The sequence below is a fragment of the Charadrius vociferus genome, unplaced genomic scaffold (genome assembly GCF_000708025.1).
Source record: "Charadrius vociferus isolate BGI_N301 unplaced genomic scaffold, ASM70802v2 scaffold38, whole genome shotgun sequence".
NCBI classification, from domain to species: Eukaryota; Metazoa; Chordata; class Aves; order Charadriiformes; family Charadriidae; genus Charadrius; species Charadrius vociferus.
In genome coordinates, this window is record NW_009650176.1 from 784,212 (window position 1) to 800,027 (window position 15,816).

The 15,816-nt window shown below is 52.6% G+C and overlaps 1 protein-coding gene across 1 annotated transcript in view; it reads left to right on the forward strand.

Moving 5' to 3' along the window:
- The window catches only part of STK32C (serine/threonine kinase 32C), a 44,218-nt gene extending 32,372 nt beyond the window's left edge, over window positions 1-11,846 (forward strand). Inside the window, exons 3-12 of the mRNA XM_009892739.1 lie at window positions 590-741; window positions 3,898-4,071; window positions 4,608-4,645; window positions 6,010-6,099; window positions 6,543-6,646; window positions 6,748-6,864; window positions 8,601-8,726; window positions 8,900-9,031; window positions 10,805-10,872; window positions 11,708-11,846. Of these exons, the coding sequence (XP_009891041.1) occupies window positions 590-741; window positions 3,898-4,071; window positions 4,608-4,645; window positions 6,010-6,099; window positions 6,543-6,646; window positions 6,748-6,864; window positions 8,601-8,726; window positions 8,900-9,031; window positions 10,805-10,872; window positions 11,708-11,846 (1,140 nt within the window). The remainder of the gene's footprint in view (window positions 1-589; window positions 742-3,897; window positions 4,072-4,607; window positions 4,646-6,009; window positions 6,100-6,542; window positions 6,647-6,747; window positions 6,865-8,600; window positions 8,727-8,899; window positions 9,032-10,804; window positions 10,873-11,707) is intronic.
- The last annotated feature ends 3,970 nt before the right edge of the window (window positions 11,847-15,816 follow it).

Below are 15,816 nucleotides of genomic sequence, written 5' to 3' on the forward strand. Positions count from 1 at the left end.
AGCAGAGAGGGTCCAGGTCTTGCAAGGACGGAGTGTTGCTGTGTTCCTGGGGGCACGATGTTTGTGGTTGTTTTTAACAAATTTACATTTTAATCGCTTTCTGCTAAAACAAATTGGATTATTTTGACCTTTCAGAGCTCAGCTATATACGCAATAGATTAAAACCAATCCACTGGAGGCTGGCAGCCAGCGGCTGTGAGCGGAATGGAGTCAAGGCTGGGGCAGAAGCACTGCGGTGGCCCACGGTCTCCAGGCGGAGGCAGCGGGCACGGAGCTCTCCCCCACAGCCCCCCGACACCATTTCCTGCTGGAAAGCTCCCCCTGGAGTTGGGTGCCACGTCCCAGGGGAAGCTCTCATGTGGACGGACGGTGAAAGGCAACCGGGTGGGATGGTGCAGCTCCCGGGGACACTGCGCTTGCAGCGGGGCTGCTGGTATCGGTCGTCCCAAGCCGCAGCCCAGGGCTCAGGAGCGTTTGGTAGCGGGGTGGAAGTGCCGAGCAGTGTGGGTCTCAGCCCGGTAAAGCAGCACATGAGGATACAGAACATTTCACTAAATCTTTTTTTCCTTCCCTTTCTGCGGTACTTTAGGTGTGTATTGTGCAGAAGAGAGACACCGAGAAGATGTACGCCATGAAGTACATGAACAAACAGCAGTGCATTGAAAGAGACGAGGTTCGCAATGTGTTCAGAGAGCTGGAAATCCTGCAGGAGATCGAGCACGTGTTCCTGGTGAATCTCTGGTGAGTCCCTCCTCTCCTCTGCCTTCTGTGTCCTCGCAGAGCCCTGTCCTCCCCGTCCTCTGCAGACGTGGGCATCCGTGGGAGAAACCCAGTGAGCAGCTACGATGGAAGTCTGTGATAATGGGAAATGCGTTCAGGAGACATAGCACAGAAGATATCCAGATGTTATGGCATCCAACATTCTAAACCAGCTTAGCTTCTCTTTTTCCATCAAAAACCTCTGTGTGTTTGTGGGGTGTTTTTCACAGCCTCCTTGCAAATGCCACTATCATGTCCCTCCTGAGGGGCCCCCTGACAATTTAACCGTAAAATATGTTTGTCCCATGGTATGTCGGGACTGTCTCCTGGATCCTCTGCCCGGTGGTCCATCCTCTCTCTGCCTTCACCCCCCTGCGAAGGAGCGCCTGACACGGGGCAGGGACTGGGAAATCCATCACCTTCACCCACGGTCGACCAGCACACCCCAAAGTGATCCTGTGCTGGCGAACATCTCTGAGCACTGCTGGAAGGAGCTGGGGCACGAGCAAACACAGGACACGTTTTAGGGTGATAGAAATAAGGAGTTCATGGCTTATATTTCCAGACTGCATGAAAAGTGCCATTTATGAGAGATGGTGGAAGACCTTTGATATCCCATTGGGTGCAGGATGACAGACTGAGAAGGGGAAAGACGACTGGTCCCTTCTCTTACTGCGTATGTGACTTGGGTTGCTCAAAATTTTGCCTGGGATTTATTCCCCAAGTGTCTTGCACTCCCTCGGTGTGGTTTGAAATGCATTCTTTCAAAAGATAGCATGGCTTTTGGTAAAGGCGGGCTGCTGCAGCCGGGGCTTAGCGAGTGTCATCAAGGCAGGGAGGCAGAATTTCCAACCCAGCAGTTCTAGAGATTGACTAAAAATTTGTGCAGCCACAACCGCAAGGAGAAAATAGTAAATGTAAAATAAAGGCCATACTGACTTGGAAAATAATGGGTAAGCAAAAATGCTATGTTATGTAAAAAATGCAAAGAAGTGCATCTGCAATGCACAGTGCACAGTAACCCCCTCCTGAGGCTGCAAGGGGTTTGTCACTACTGAAGTGTGGTGTTAAGGCTGCAATCAGTGCGCTGTGAAAGCTCTCCGATTTTGCAGAGGCAGAAGAGGGGCACAGGCAGCAGTTTGCCCGGGGAAGCCACACACCCTGGGGGGCCGCAGGCAGCCGGCTGGCCAGGGGCCTCCCCTCCCTCTACGGCCATGGGGGATGCGCAGCAGGCTGGTGGGCGGGAGGATTTTAAAAAATTTAGAAAGTTTTATACCAAAGTGATGAAAATTGACAATACTTTACATTCCTTTTGTTGATCTGTTACTCCAGAATAGCCAAATAAATCAGTATTTATTTCTTCAGCATTTTAGCAATTGCAAATTAAATGGAGTTCCATCCAGTTGGGGGCTGGTCACCAGTGGTGTTCCCCAGGGCTCAGTACTGGGGACGGTTCTCTTTAATATCTTTATCAACAACCTGGACGAGGGGATCAGGTGCACCCTCAGTCAGTTTGCAGAGGACACCAAGTTGGGTGGGAGTGTGGATCTGCTGGAGGGTAGGATGGCCCTACAGAGGGGTGTGGGTGGGCTGGATGGATGGGCCAATGCCAATGGTGTGAGGGTCAACCAGGCCAAGTGCCGGGTCCTGCCCTTGGGTCACACCAACCCCAGGGACGCTACAGGCCTGGGGCAGCGTGGCTGGAGAGTTGCCCAGAGGAGAAGACCCTGGGGGTGTCGGGCAACAGCAGCTGAACATGAGCCCGCAGTGTGCCCAGGTGGCCGAGATGGCCAATGGCATCCTGGCCTGTATCAGGAACAGTGTGGCCAGCAGGACCGGGGCAGTGATGGTCCCCTGTACTGGGCACTGGTGAGGTCCCACCTCGAGTGCTGTGTTCAGTTTTGGGCCCCTCACCACAAGACAGACATTGAGGAGCTGGAGCGTGTCCAGAGAAGGGCAACGGAGCTGTGAGGGGTGTGGAGCACCCATCTGGTGAGGAGCGGCTGAGGGCCCTGGGGGTGTTCAGCCTGGAGAAGAGGAGCTGAGGGGAGACCTTCTCGCTCTCGACAGCTCCCTGACAGGAGGGGGTAGTGAGGAGGGGTCGGTCTCTGCTCCCATGGAACAGGCGATGGGACAGGAGGGAACGGCCTCAAGTTGCACCAGGGGAGGTTTAGGGTGGATGTTAGGAAAAATGTCTTCACAGAAAGGGTTGTCCAGCACTGGAACAGGGTCCCAGAGCAATGGTGGAGTCACCATCTCTGGAGGTGGTTAGAAGACGGGCAGACATGGTGCTGAGGGACATGGTTTAGTGGTGGATTGGCAGTGCTGGGTTAATGGTTGGACTCAATGATCTTAAAGGTCTTTTTCCAGCCTAAATGATTGTATGATTCTCTGAATATTTTTTTTTTCCCAGCGAGTAATGAAATTCTTAAGACAACTTGCTCTCTTAGCAATTTTTTCCCTTTCAGCTCATACTTTTGGGATAAGCCTACATTTAAGATGTGAGCAGAAGTGTGTGATTCATAAGTATTATACAATCCCACATACTCTTTCCTCAGAAATACTGTTGCCAAATATAACAATTGAATGTTGTTTTGTAGTGTATCCTCACTGCTATCAGTCTCCTGTGGGATCCACTGTAGATTTAGAGAGGCGTTTTACTCTACAGTAAATATAAATCTCTTTTTCTGGTTTTTATGGTTAAATTAGCACTTGTGTTTTCCAATTCTTTTTCAGGATCGGCAGAGATATTTCAAGTATAGGTTTATCGGATTGTTCACAACTGAAAATGTGAAGTTTCTCTGAAGTGTCTGGCTGTGACAGCCCCGAGCTCTGCCCACTGGTGGGGTTACACGGCAGCGCTCGGGGTGACAGCGGCAGGGCGAGAGGGGGGTGGATGAGGATGCTTACCCCTTCAGAGGACGTGCTGCTGAGGGTAGCAATAGGTTAAAAAGCAGGACAGCATCACAAGTTGTGCTTGCTTAATTAGAAAGGTGCAAGCGGTGAAGCGGGCATATGCTCGTAGTGGGGGTGTTTGCAGTTTTCACAGGAGCTGTGTAATTAGGAGCGGGAAAAAGCCTGACTTGGCTTTGTGACTGCCGCGCGACTCAGCTCGCTCACGCAGTGCCGGTCCCGCAGGTACTCCTTCCAGGACGAGGAGGACATGTTCATGGTGGTGGACTTGCTTCTGGGTGGTGACCTGCGCTACCATCTGCAGCAAAACGTTCAGTTTACAGAAGAAACGGTCAAACTCTACATCTGTGAGATGGCGCTGGCTCTTGACTACCTACGAAGCCAGCATATTATCCACAGGTAACCACGCAGGCTCTTCCTCGCGGTTGTTAGCCGGTGGGAGCTGCCCGTGGCTGGTGTGGGGTGGGCGACGCTGCCTCTGCTGCAGGGAGCCCCTAACGCCACGGGTGCCCCATACGCCATGGGTGCCCCTGCGCTGGGGACCTGCTGGTGTTAAACGGCACCACTGGGTCGGGGCACCCGCTGGCTGCTGCTGCGGCTCCCCGTCACTCGGAGGGAGCTCGCGCTTCGCCGGGGGCTGAAAACGCCCTCCAGGGGGGGTTTCCAAATGATTGAGGGCTTTACAGAAATAGCCCGGTCTTGCCTTGTTAATTTTACGTGGAAATTACGCCTGAACAAGTCTGATGCTCCCACTGTTTCGCCCACAAAAAGCGTATTTCGAGTCCATCATAAAGGGACTCGTCTCATGTTGGGGTATTTTTGTTTTATACCTTTCTAATTTTTGATAGATAAAAAAGTTGCAGGTTTGTTGTTGTTGAGTTGCATCCTTGATCTGATGGAGATTCCATCTTCTGGTAACCTCGCTTCTTTTCCAGAGATGTGAAACCAGACAACATCCTCCTCGATGAGCAAGGTAGGACCTCCCTGCCGTACTTTGTCTGCCTCTTTCATCTGAGGGACAGATTCTTTCCTCAGAGTCTTTTTATCTGGAAAAAGCGTGGAAAAGGCACCGCTCCCAACTGTGCAGTGTTTGGTCAGAGGTACCTGTGCAGTGTAATGCCGGGGAAGACCCACCGAGGGCAGCCGCTCCCTTGTCACCCTCGCTCTTGCTGGTGCCCCAGTACACTGGTCTCCCATGCCAGAGATGCGGTACCCGGCACCGTGGAGGGCATGAAGCACAGGAACTGATTTCGTTGAGTTTTAGAGCGAGTGGTCTGCACCTATACTTTTAGGATAGTTTTGATGTCCTCCTGGGGGGTGGATCTGGGCTGAGCCAGGGGGAGTGAGGTCAGGAACTGGCTGAGAGCGTCTGTGAGAGCATCTGGTGGTAATACTGTCTCAGTGGGCTGTGTAGGAGAAATACTGTAGGAGATCCTATAATGACCTCTGTTCCAGCAGTAGATCTTATAAAACAAAGACACAGTCTCTCAGGGTCCAACTCATAAAACCAAAGCTTTCACTTGCATGGGAGGTAATTAGAAAATAGGACAGGGTGTAAAGCCCAAACACAAATGGGAAAGCGGAGGTGTAAGGGAAGCTTCACAGGACAGGGCAGGCTGTGGTTTACACACCACCTTCATAGCTGCCTTCTAGATAGAGAGCGGGAAGGAGCGTCCAGAAGGGCAAGCGGTGGGTTCTGTATACCAGGCTGCCTTGGAAATAATGACTTTTTCTGAGTTCTAACTTTCAGACCTGATGACAGAGAAAGTAGAAACAGAGAAGGTGTTCCAGCACTGTTTGAAACATCTTAATGATTTTTAGTACAGAGGTTGGGTTTGGGAACTATTGTTGCGGTTTGGTTCAGCCGGCGTGTCCAAAGTTGCTGTGGTCTGTACAGAGTGGCAGTGGAGTGTTTTAGCTCTGGGACTTTGGGGGAGTCATGCTTCGACGTCTTTCATCAAAAATGGTTCTGGGGCTTTAATCAACGCAACCAAGGCAACATCTTAGCATAGTGTTTCCCTATTGTCTTCTTCACTGGCTGTGGTTTTTGGGGGAATTTGACCAAGGGCTGGAGCTGGTGTAGGTTACTAGATGGCTCCAAGCGTGGTCTAAAATCAAGACCCAAAGGCAGGTACCATTTAGTCCCAGGCCAGCCTGAGGTGCCGGGAAAGCAGCAGGGTCTGTCGTGGCTGTTTGGTGGGGTCTGACCCAGACCTGCCTGCGCCCACGCTGCACTGTCCGCGGGCAGAAGCTTATGAAAAGGAATGTGTTCTGTCTCTGCATTGCCAATGTTCTGCACTGCGATTAATCCCTTCTTCAAATGTGTCTTTATTTAAGGTCATGCACATTTAACAGATTTTAATATTGCAACAATAATTAGGGATGGTGAAAGAGCAACTGCATTAGCTGGAACAAAGCCATACATGGGTAAGAAATAATAGCTGTTCCTTGCGTCTGTATTTTACATTTCAAGAGCGCTCACCGCATGCTGCCTGACAGTCCCTGTCTGTGACAAAGGCACGGAATTAATTTAGCACGTTAATGCATGCGCCCGAGTCGTTCAGCGGAGCCTAATCATTCGAAAAGTGAATGAGTCGCTGCCAGCACACCCTCCCCATCCCCCTGCCCTCCCCGCTGGCCCCGGGCTGGGACGTGGTGGGTCCCGGCGGGCACCCGGTGTCTGCCGTGCCTTGCTCGGTTGGGAGGGCTCTCCCCGTGGGCGCCCCACAGCCCCACTGCCCAGCTGCTCCCCGCGGGCATCGGGGCGGAAAAATAGCCATAAGGTTTACACACTGGCTTACATGAAATGCTGAAATAGAACCAAACTGAAGTCAGCGAATAACCTGTTGCATTTTGCCCTTTCTCTTCAGCCCCGGAGATTTTCCACTCCTTCCTGAACGGCGGGACGGGCTACTCCTTCGAGGTGGATTGGTGGTCGCTGGGAATCATGGCTTACGAGCTGCTGCGGGGCTGGGTAGGGCGCCCGGCCGCGCCGAGGTCTAAGAACATGCTTTCGGAATGGCTGCGGAGAGGAAAAGGAATTTCTTCTCTTTTTTTTTTCATTTTTTCCCCCAGAGACCATATGACATCCACTCCAACAACCCGGTGGAGTCTTTAGTTCAGCTCTTCAGTACTGTCAGCGTTCAGTACTCATCTGCGTGGTCAAAAGAGATGGTTGCTCTGTTAAGAAAGGTAAGTAGTCCTGCTGGTGCGGTTTGCATTGTACATTAGCCACAGTGTGTGTGGGACTAGCTGGAGAATTTTCAGCCTATTAAAAAATAATGTAAAATTGAAATAGAAGTAATTTTTATTGCTTTGTTCAGGCTTAAACACAGATTGATCTTGTGTTTTGTTTGTTTATTATCTCTGTAATGAGATGTGTTATGTTTGATAGCAATGGAAGGAAAAAGGCTGGGTGTGGTGTGACAATCAAATTCCTACCTGGGCTGGAACTGTGCCCTTCCAGCATCCCCCTCTGCGATCGGCGTGACCTAAAAACGCGGCGGTCATGGCTGAGATGGCCACGTGAGCTGGAGGAACATGTGCTGAAAGAGGGGAGATTTAGATTAGATCTGAGGAAGGAATTCTCTCCTGTGCGGGTGGTGATCCCCTGGGGCAGGTTGCCCCGAGAAGCTGTGGCTGCCCCATCCCTGGAGGTGTTCAAGGCCAGGTTGGACGGGGCTCGGAGCAACCTGGGCTGGGGGGAGGTGGCCCTGCCCGGGGCAGGGGGGTGGAATGAGATGGTCTTCAAGGTCCCTTCCAGCCCAAACCATTCCGTGATTCCATGATTCTCTGCTGCATTAGCTGCTCCCTCTCGCCAGTTCTGCCGGGCTGAAGGGTCTCATTCAGTGTGTTTGGTTGTGAGAACTGTCTGGGGGGGTTCCATACCTATGGGATGATCTGCTGCTTCCCTTGTACCGCACAGGAGACAGTTGTTGATTTGCTGTGGAGGCTGTAGTTTTAGCTTCTGCTTGCTTGAGAACTCTGGAAAGTTGCTGATGGGTGTGCTATAAAAGAGATTGTACGCGGTGCTGCCAGCAAATAAGTGACTCCGATGTAAGTTAATGTTGGGTGGACAATGTGCATAATGAGAATTTGTTTTAAGGAGAAGTAGTGTTGTTAGTTGTGACTGCAGCGGAGCATTCAGCGGGTTCACATTGCCATCTGCTGGGCTGCAGTCGGGCTTCTAGAGACCCGGCGGGAATTAAACATCTCACCAGGAAAATGCCAGCAGCCCCCTCAGCCTGGCAGGGCCCCCCCTCCCCCAGAGGCACTGGGGGCTCTGTGCGCGGGGCACCCCAGCCCTGCGCTCTGCCCGCTGCGGCAGCCGGGGGCTCCGCGGGTGCCCAGGGCGATGTCGGGCACTCAAGCCAGCTGAGCGCACCGTGTGGTACGTGGTGCTGAAATCTGTGAACGTCAGGTCTGTCCTCAGACCGGTGTCTCAGCGGATCAAGCGATCATTTTGAATGTTTTTCTCTGTGCTTAGTAGTCCGTGTGTGTGACATACGGAGTAGTGTTCCCTGGTGTCACAGAAGTGGTGTGAAAATAGGACATGTGGAGGTTGAAACCGAAACGATGAGCCTCTGGGGGAATCAACATCTTTACAAGGGAGTGAGGTCTGTCCCTGCCACGGGAGGAGCGCGCCGGGGCGGCAGCGCCTGGGTGCTGCGGTGAAGGGTTCTGCATCGCAGGTGGGCAGAGGAGGAGCAAACCCAGGTGGGTCCAAGAGCTCACGGTACTGGATTTTTGGCCATCTGGTTTCACAAACTCCAGAACATTTTTTTAATGTGTTTTTTTCTGTAGTCTGTTACATATTTCCCATGGCAGAAGGGTCGCTGCATGGCCGAACTATCTGAGTCATCCTAGAGGCAGGATGCTCCTGCGCTTCTTTTCTTTCTCCTCTGACGGGAATGCTTTTGTCTCCCCAGCTGCTGACAGTGAACCCCGAGCATCGCTTCTCCTGCCTGGCCGACATTCAGGCCTCGGCGTACCTGTCTGGCGTGGTCTGGAGCGACGTCAGCGAGAAGCAAGTGGCACCGGGCTTCGTCCCCAATGTGAGTAGGAGCGACCCGTGTCCCAGCCCCGAGCAGGGGCCGCTTCTCTTTGGTAGAGGAACCGCTGCGTTCAGCAGAGGGTTTCTGATGGAGAAGTAGTTTCTGAGTGTATTTGCTGCAGGAGAGCCTCTGCTGTACCTAACGCGCACGGTGTCGTTCCTGTGTCCCGGCAGAAGGGCCGCCTGCACTGCGACCCCACTTTCGAGCTGGAGGAGATGATTCTGGAGTCGAGGCCTTTGCACAAGAAGAAGAAGAGGCTTGCAAAGAACAAGTCGAGGGATAACAGCAAAGACAGCTCACAGTCCGTAAGTGGTTTCTGGGGGAACAGCCAGCTGGGAGAAAAGGCTGAGCTGCCGAATTTGGGGGTGTATAGCGGTAGTTACTGTGACAATGCAGATTTATTTTGATACATTTGCCCAATTTGAACATTTGCCCAGTGGAGTCTTCCCTACAACCAAATGTTCTTCTTATGTAAGTTTGATAAAACTCTTTCACTGTAATCTGTACTGTGGAAAATGAAATGAAAAACAGAGGTCTGGGCACACCGGTCAAGAGAAAAACTGAAAGAGAAAATACACGTCCATACGACCTTCCCCTTTGCGAGGGGCACTGCCCTGTGTCTGTGCCCAACAGTCTGTGCCGGCTGCCGGTGGGTTACCCGGGAGCAGCGGGGCCAAGTGCCGGGGATGGCCGCGCGGAAACGGTGCGGCTGGGCTCACCCCGCGGCTCTGCTGCGCTTCCCGCCCCGGCGAGCTCCGGCTGCGCTGCCTGGGGACGCCGGCGCGGGAGCCTGGGAGAAGCGTGCCCGCGAGCGCTTTCTGCAGAGAGGGATCGTTAGCCAGGAAATTAAACTAGAGATGCGATGCATTTGTTTCTTCTTTTCACTGTGGGAGTCACAGTGCTTTTATATCACTGGGGAAATAAATACAAGAATCTCAGTTTTTACAGAGCAGACACGTCCCAGGAGTAAAAGCAGCTCCTTCCGCAGCAGAGCGGGTGCTCGCTCCTGCAGAGCCCGCGGGTTCGCAGTGGCTGTTGGCGGGTACGGAGGTGTGCCGGGAGCCCAGCGAGAGCAAACGCACATCACCACCGTCCCTGCTTCCCCTGCCCCGTGCCTCTCTGCTGCGCGCACCCCAGACTGAGGGAGCACACATCGCTCCCCGCAGCGAGGACAGGACCATCTGCTGTCTGAGGGCAGCCGGCAGCGCCGGGCAGGGTTTAGCCTGTCTCGCCAGTTAACTGCAATGGATCCCTTCCCTCTGCAGCCAGAGTTACTGCTGCGATCAATGAGACTTACTGTAAATGCTGCAGAATAAATCGGGAAGTAAGGGAGGAAAAAAACAGAATAAGCAACTTCGCAAATACCTGCCAGAGGTTTTGCTGCAGGAGAGCGGAGGGCACTGTGCCTGCCCGCACCCGCGGCCCGTCGGCAGCCGCCCGTCCCTCCCGCGGCCGTGGCCCGTGGCGGGTGCAGCGGTGGGCGAGACGCTGCCTCGGCAGGAGACGGGCGTCCCTGCTGCGGTTGGAGGTGCAGTGGGGCAGCAGCAGAGGAGGTCTCTGCGCCCAGACAGAGGTGATGCAGGAGGTAGAATGAAGGCAGAAATCGGGAAGGGTGGGCTGTCCCCACGCCTGCATGTCCCTCCCTTCCCGGGGTGCGTGCAGGCAGCGTACCTGCCACCCCCCGCGGACCCTGCGCCACCGTCTGTGCGACACGGCGGCGGCTTCGTGCCTTGTCCTTGCAGGGACGCAGAGGCGCAGGCTGTGGGCTGGTGTCTCCCCCGCGCTGGCTGTCCTTCCTGTGGGCAGGTACCACTCCCAGACCAGAATACACACATAAACGTGTTGTGTTTGTCTGGAAAACTGTGTGCGATCTGTGTTCTCTGGAAAACTCCACTCACCGCAGATGAAAGAAGCTACTGGCGAAGGCCATGAAGGCACTCAGCGGTGCTGTTTCTGTTTCGGCTGAAGTTTCTGGTGGCGGGGAGGCTCCGGGCGTGCAGCTGGGAGCGCTGCGGTGCTGCAGGCAGCGATGCCGTGCAAAGGGGACCGCTGATGCATGTACTGTTTTTCTTCAACAGGAAAATGACTATCTCCAAGAATGCCTTGAAGCTATCCAGCAAGACTTTGTCATCTTTAACAGAGAGAAGTGAGTGTGCGGGGTACTTTTTTTTTTAAGGAAAAAGTACTCTTTTTCCTGACTTCCCTTAGGAATGAGAGTGCCGGTGCCTGACGCCGGGAGTATCTCGCTGCCGGCTCAGCCCCGGGTGAGTGACAGCAGCCGAGGAGCTCAGGTGCTGCATCTGTGTGACAAGCAGTTCTCACCAAAAAGGGAGACAAGATCAGGGATTATTAATCACTACCATCAAATAACATATGCTGCAGAGACACTTCTGGGATTTAACATATGTATGTCACACTGCTTCGGTTCCCCCATTGCATCTTCTGTCCATTCTGCTTTAGAGGACGGTGGTGTGGAAAATGAAGGCAAGGAACCTGCTAAAATCTCTGCCGGTCATGGGTGGGCAGTGAAAGCGCTGGGGTTAAAGCAGCCGCTTCCCGCCGTGTTTGGGCACGCTGGGTTGGTAACGTTTGGTTCGTAAGTGAAGCAGGAGACGGCCCCCGCGGAGGAGGAGGTGGGTGGTGGGGCGCCTGCTGCCCTGGGCACCGCTTGGGGCACATCTGGCCTAGGTCTGGGTGGGCAGCGCTCCCGAAAGCTGAAGCTGTGCAGGTCACTGCGGAGTATTTCAGAGCGTTTCAGTGTGTTTTGCTGATACGTCAGTCCCTGTCGTGGCCTTTATGTGCTCTGCGTGTGCTCTGGAAAGACTCCTCTGGTTTACCGTGGGTCTGCTGTGGGCAGCTCAGGAGGAGCGGTGCGTGAGCAGCCCGGGGCACGCTGGCGGCTGCAGCGCACCTTCGCACTGCTCTTGCGGGGCGTTTGAGCTGGGAATGACTGTAACGCCTGGTTCCTCTGCTCCGCACAGGCTAAAGAAGAGCCAAGAGCAGACGAGCGAGTCCGTGTCCCCCCCCGAGACCACCGACGAAGCCGAGACGGAGGCCGAGTCTGAGACCTCCAACTTGAACATGTGCAGCTCCGTCTGCTCCTCCGCGGGCAGCAGCTAGGCTGCAGCCGCCGGGCGAGGGTCGCTGGCCCGCGCCGCGCCGATAACCCATTCTCAGGTTGCGCTGAGCACCGCAGGCTGTCCTCCGATCCCAGCGGAGCGCACCGACAACTAGTCTGGCCAAGCTGTAGCAAAACAGATAGTTCTTACAGAACTGCATTCCCAGATTTAACGGATCGCCAGTTCGGCACACTGGTTGCCTGTCGTGGGTAAAGGTACTTGCTATGCAACTTGTCAGAGGAGGTAGTTCAACTTCTTTACTTGTTCTTTTTTAACATCAGATTGCTGATCTGCACATCTTTTTAATACCGTAAGATGACAAGAAAAGAAGTTACGTCCTTGGGTACGGGGGAGGGCACCGCACAGGTGTGGCGAGGGAGGAAGGCTGAATAAATAGGTGGTTTGAATTTTGCTTTGGCGTTCCCTGTTCGTCAAGGCTGCCGTAGGGACAAGCAATCCTCGTGTGCGTGGGAGCAGCCCCGCGCCCCTCCGTGCCGTGGCGGGCGGCAGCAGCCTCCTGGGAGCCTCCGGCTGGTTCCGTGCTGCAGCGTAAGGACATCCCAGGCGCATCCTTGTCCTCTCGTCACCTCTCACAATTTCTTTCCCAGCTCGGGGCAAATAAATGTTTTTTGTGCACTCCACAGATTCTTCTGGGGCTGGGCAACGATTAAACACATCATGGAAATGCAGAATGTATTTAAATTATTTGCTTTCTTCATGTAGCTGCTGCAAGCGGCGAGGAGCTGCGCGGGTGGACCGGAGGGTTTGGTTCTCTTTGTCCGGGTTCGCGGGACGCGGTTTGTCACAGGTTCACGTTTTATCGGAGGCCAAGTGGGTGGCCTTGCAATGCTGCTCGGTTATGAGAGAGGGGAATATCTCATTTCACCCTTCGATTTACTTTATTTTCAGTGTAAAGTACAAGTACTGTATATAATTTACCAATACCTGTTTTAACTTCTTAATAAGACGGGAGATCTCTTTAACTGTTTCCAGCTGTGGATATTGCCTTTCTTCTTGTTTCAGAAGCCTTCACTATATTAGTTGCTTAATCTGCTGTAGAGTGGCTTTTGGTTACTATCGCTAAAAATGAGCCGTGGGTTCTGCTGCAGCGTACGGCTGTTGTGGTACACGGGGGTTTCGTCAGAACCGCGTTCGCTTTCAAACTGTCAACATCTGTTTGCTGTCAGACGTTAGGAGAGTGCGGGGTTTGCATCCTTACTGTATATTCGTAACGAAAAAATGGATAGAAGATGTTTTTAACTGATGCAGACTCTTTCAGGACACATTTTTGCTGCATTTTTGGTTTTGGTGAATAAAATAGAAAGGCGTAACTGGTACAAAACAATTTTGTATGAAAAATGACATGGCACATTTATTTTCCACAGTTTTATGTGGAAATTAGTATGTGGCTAAAATTGTGCAGAACCAAATTTTCACAGAAGTCTTCAAAAGAAGTGTTCAGGTGTGCAGGCACAACTTGCACGGGGCCGGGGAGGGAAGCCGGGGCTCTGGTACCAGTTGGATGATTATTTTCAGGACCGAGCCGGGTAACCGCTGTCCACCGGGGCAGCTCTCGCCGCGCTGGGGAGCATCCAGCCCTCGGCCGTGCCTGGGGGGGACCAGGGCCGTGCCGCGGGACCCGCTGTCAGCCGGGGGTCTTTGAGACCACGGCCCGCGCCTCGTTAGGGGCTGCGATAATGGTGGGCTGAAGGGGAGCTGCAGCGCGCGGTGAACGAGGTCTGAAATCAGTGCTTTCCCCTGCGCCCGCTCACGGCTGCGGGGGGGCACCTGCGCCCAGCTCGGACCCCGGGCTGCGCTGGGGGGACCTGCCCTCTGCCCCACCACTCTTCCAGTCTCATTACTGGGTACCAGGGTAACCTCATTGCCCTGATCAGCTAATTTGCTTCTGATCAGAGCACTCTGACAACCCCTCTGCTGCGGGGGGTGAGAAACCCACCTCTTGGCCTGCCAGGACTCAGGCGGGGCAGGAGAAGCAGAAGGAGGGTCAAAAGCAAGTATTTATTCAGGAATTAAAAATTAGGGATGATTTACTCCACTGGTATGAATAGGTTTTTTCAGTAAACTCCATCTCACTGTTGATCATCTTTCTGTAAATAATGGCAAAAGTTCAGACTATGAGAAGGACAAGGAGCGTAACATCTTTGGGCCAAAGCGTCCCATACATGGGATGCAGATAGATCCTGTTCAACCAAAAGCTCTCGGGCCAGGAGAGATGTTGGCAGTTTGGCAGGATGTGTCTAATCAGGCGTCTTCATCGCTTCCCTTAGGACGAGTGACAAACAGCCCCTGAGGTCGAGGTTGGTGTGTGTAGGGAGGAGCTGGCTCACTTCCGAAACGGATGTTTCTCACCCCAAACCCTCTCCGTTGTCGGTCATTTCTGTCCCCTTTTCAGTACTGCTCTTCCTGGGTAAGTTGTACGAAATACCCTCAGCAGCTGTGGGCAGAAAGCGGGAAAGCCTCTGGGGAGGCAGCGGGTGATTGCTCCTTCCCCGGGGAAGTGGTTTGGCGCAGATTGTGGCTGCTCAGGACACACCAGCGCAATCCAGCAGCGCCGTCCCAGGGACGTGCCGGGGGAACTCTGCGTTCTGCCGCAGTCTGTTTCTAAACCTCAGTCACGGAGAGAAGGGACAGGGCACAGACCTGTGGGATCGTTGCGCTGAGCAGCAGAGACACCGTGAGTACCGTGTAACTGAAGTGCTCATTATCGGTCTTAATGCATGGGCATAACTCCGCTAGTGCCCGCTGGGGAACAGGTTTTATGGGCGCCTGTTTATGCCTGGTCCCTGGAGAAGAAATTGCAAGAAAAGAGTAACTGGAAAACGGAAAAATGATAAGAAGCAGATAGGTGTTTGCTTTGTTGTCGCAATCCCCACGATGGGTTTCCATACACCGGGCCCTTCCGTCCCCGCGGTGCCGCTGCTGGCCGGGCCCCTTTGTGTCGTGTCCCCATCTCTGGTACGAAGGGTTATTCCCTGCGAGAGGGCTGGTTCCTGTGAAAAACACGTGGCGCTGACGTTCTCTCCTCTCCTGTTCGCTCCTCTCCTGTTGTTCTCTCTGTGGCGTTAGAGCCTGAGGCAGCTCCAGGCGTGAGCAAAACTCACAGTGAAGTCGTGAAAAACCCCATCGCGCAGTCCATAGCAGCTCTCGTTTACATCTCCACTCCAACCAGAATACAATAATTTTCTGTAGATAAATATTTAAATACATGTATTTTTTGTATGACAGATTTATACGGGGTGTGTCATTATTCAGTGTGGAAAGTCTATATCGCCTATAAATTATTCTCCTTAAATTCCTTGCCATAAGATTGTTTTCTTATCTCTGTTGTATTATGAAGTTTTGCAAAGTTGCTTATTTTTAAGTGTTTCCATTGAATTCCACAGACTTCACTGGGAATTTTGCGTAGCAAACAAATGCCAGATCAGGTCCTGATGTTTCTTCTCTTGCCAATTCTTTATTACTCTACACCTTGCCAAAAAGAGAATAAGAGTAATAAAATAATAGCGAAAAGGCCAATAATATGAACATTGACATTGGACAGTGCTGAAAACCTGATGCCTTGGTAGGGTATTTTTAAAAATTATTTCAGTGGAAATATATGTGAAGTATATCTTTTTATTTTATGTTAATACATTTCTGTAATTTTATTGCATGAAAATTCTACCATGTCACGGAATATTTAAGTTATGACAAGTTTGTGTTTTTGCAGATACTGCGAGAAGCCATTGCGTATGTGGAGTAATAAATGTGTATTTTTAACATTGCCAAGTATTTGTTGTCATTTCTAGGCTATTGATCTGTAGAAAAAACCCCACTGAATCTTGCGAAAAATGGGTGTTATAATTACATTTCTTGTTTGCACATGGCAGACTGGAGCAGTTTAGCATCCAAATCACAGCAGTGGATGTCCCAGCCAGAAGACACCGCTGTGTGCACTGCTGGCTCCTGCA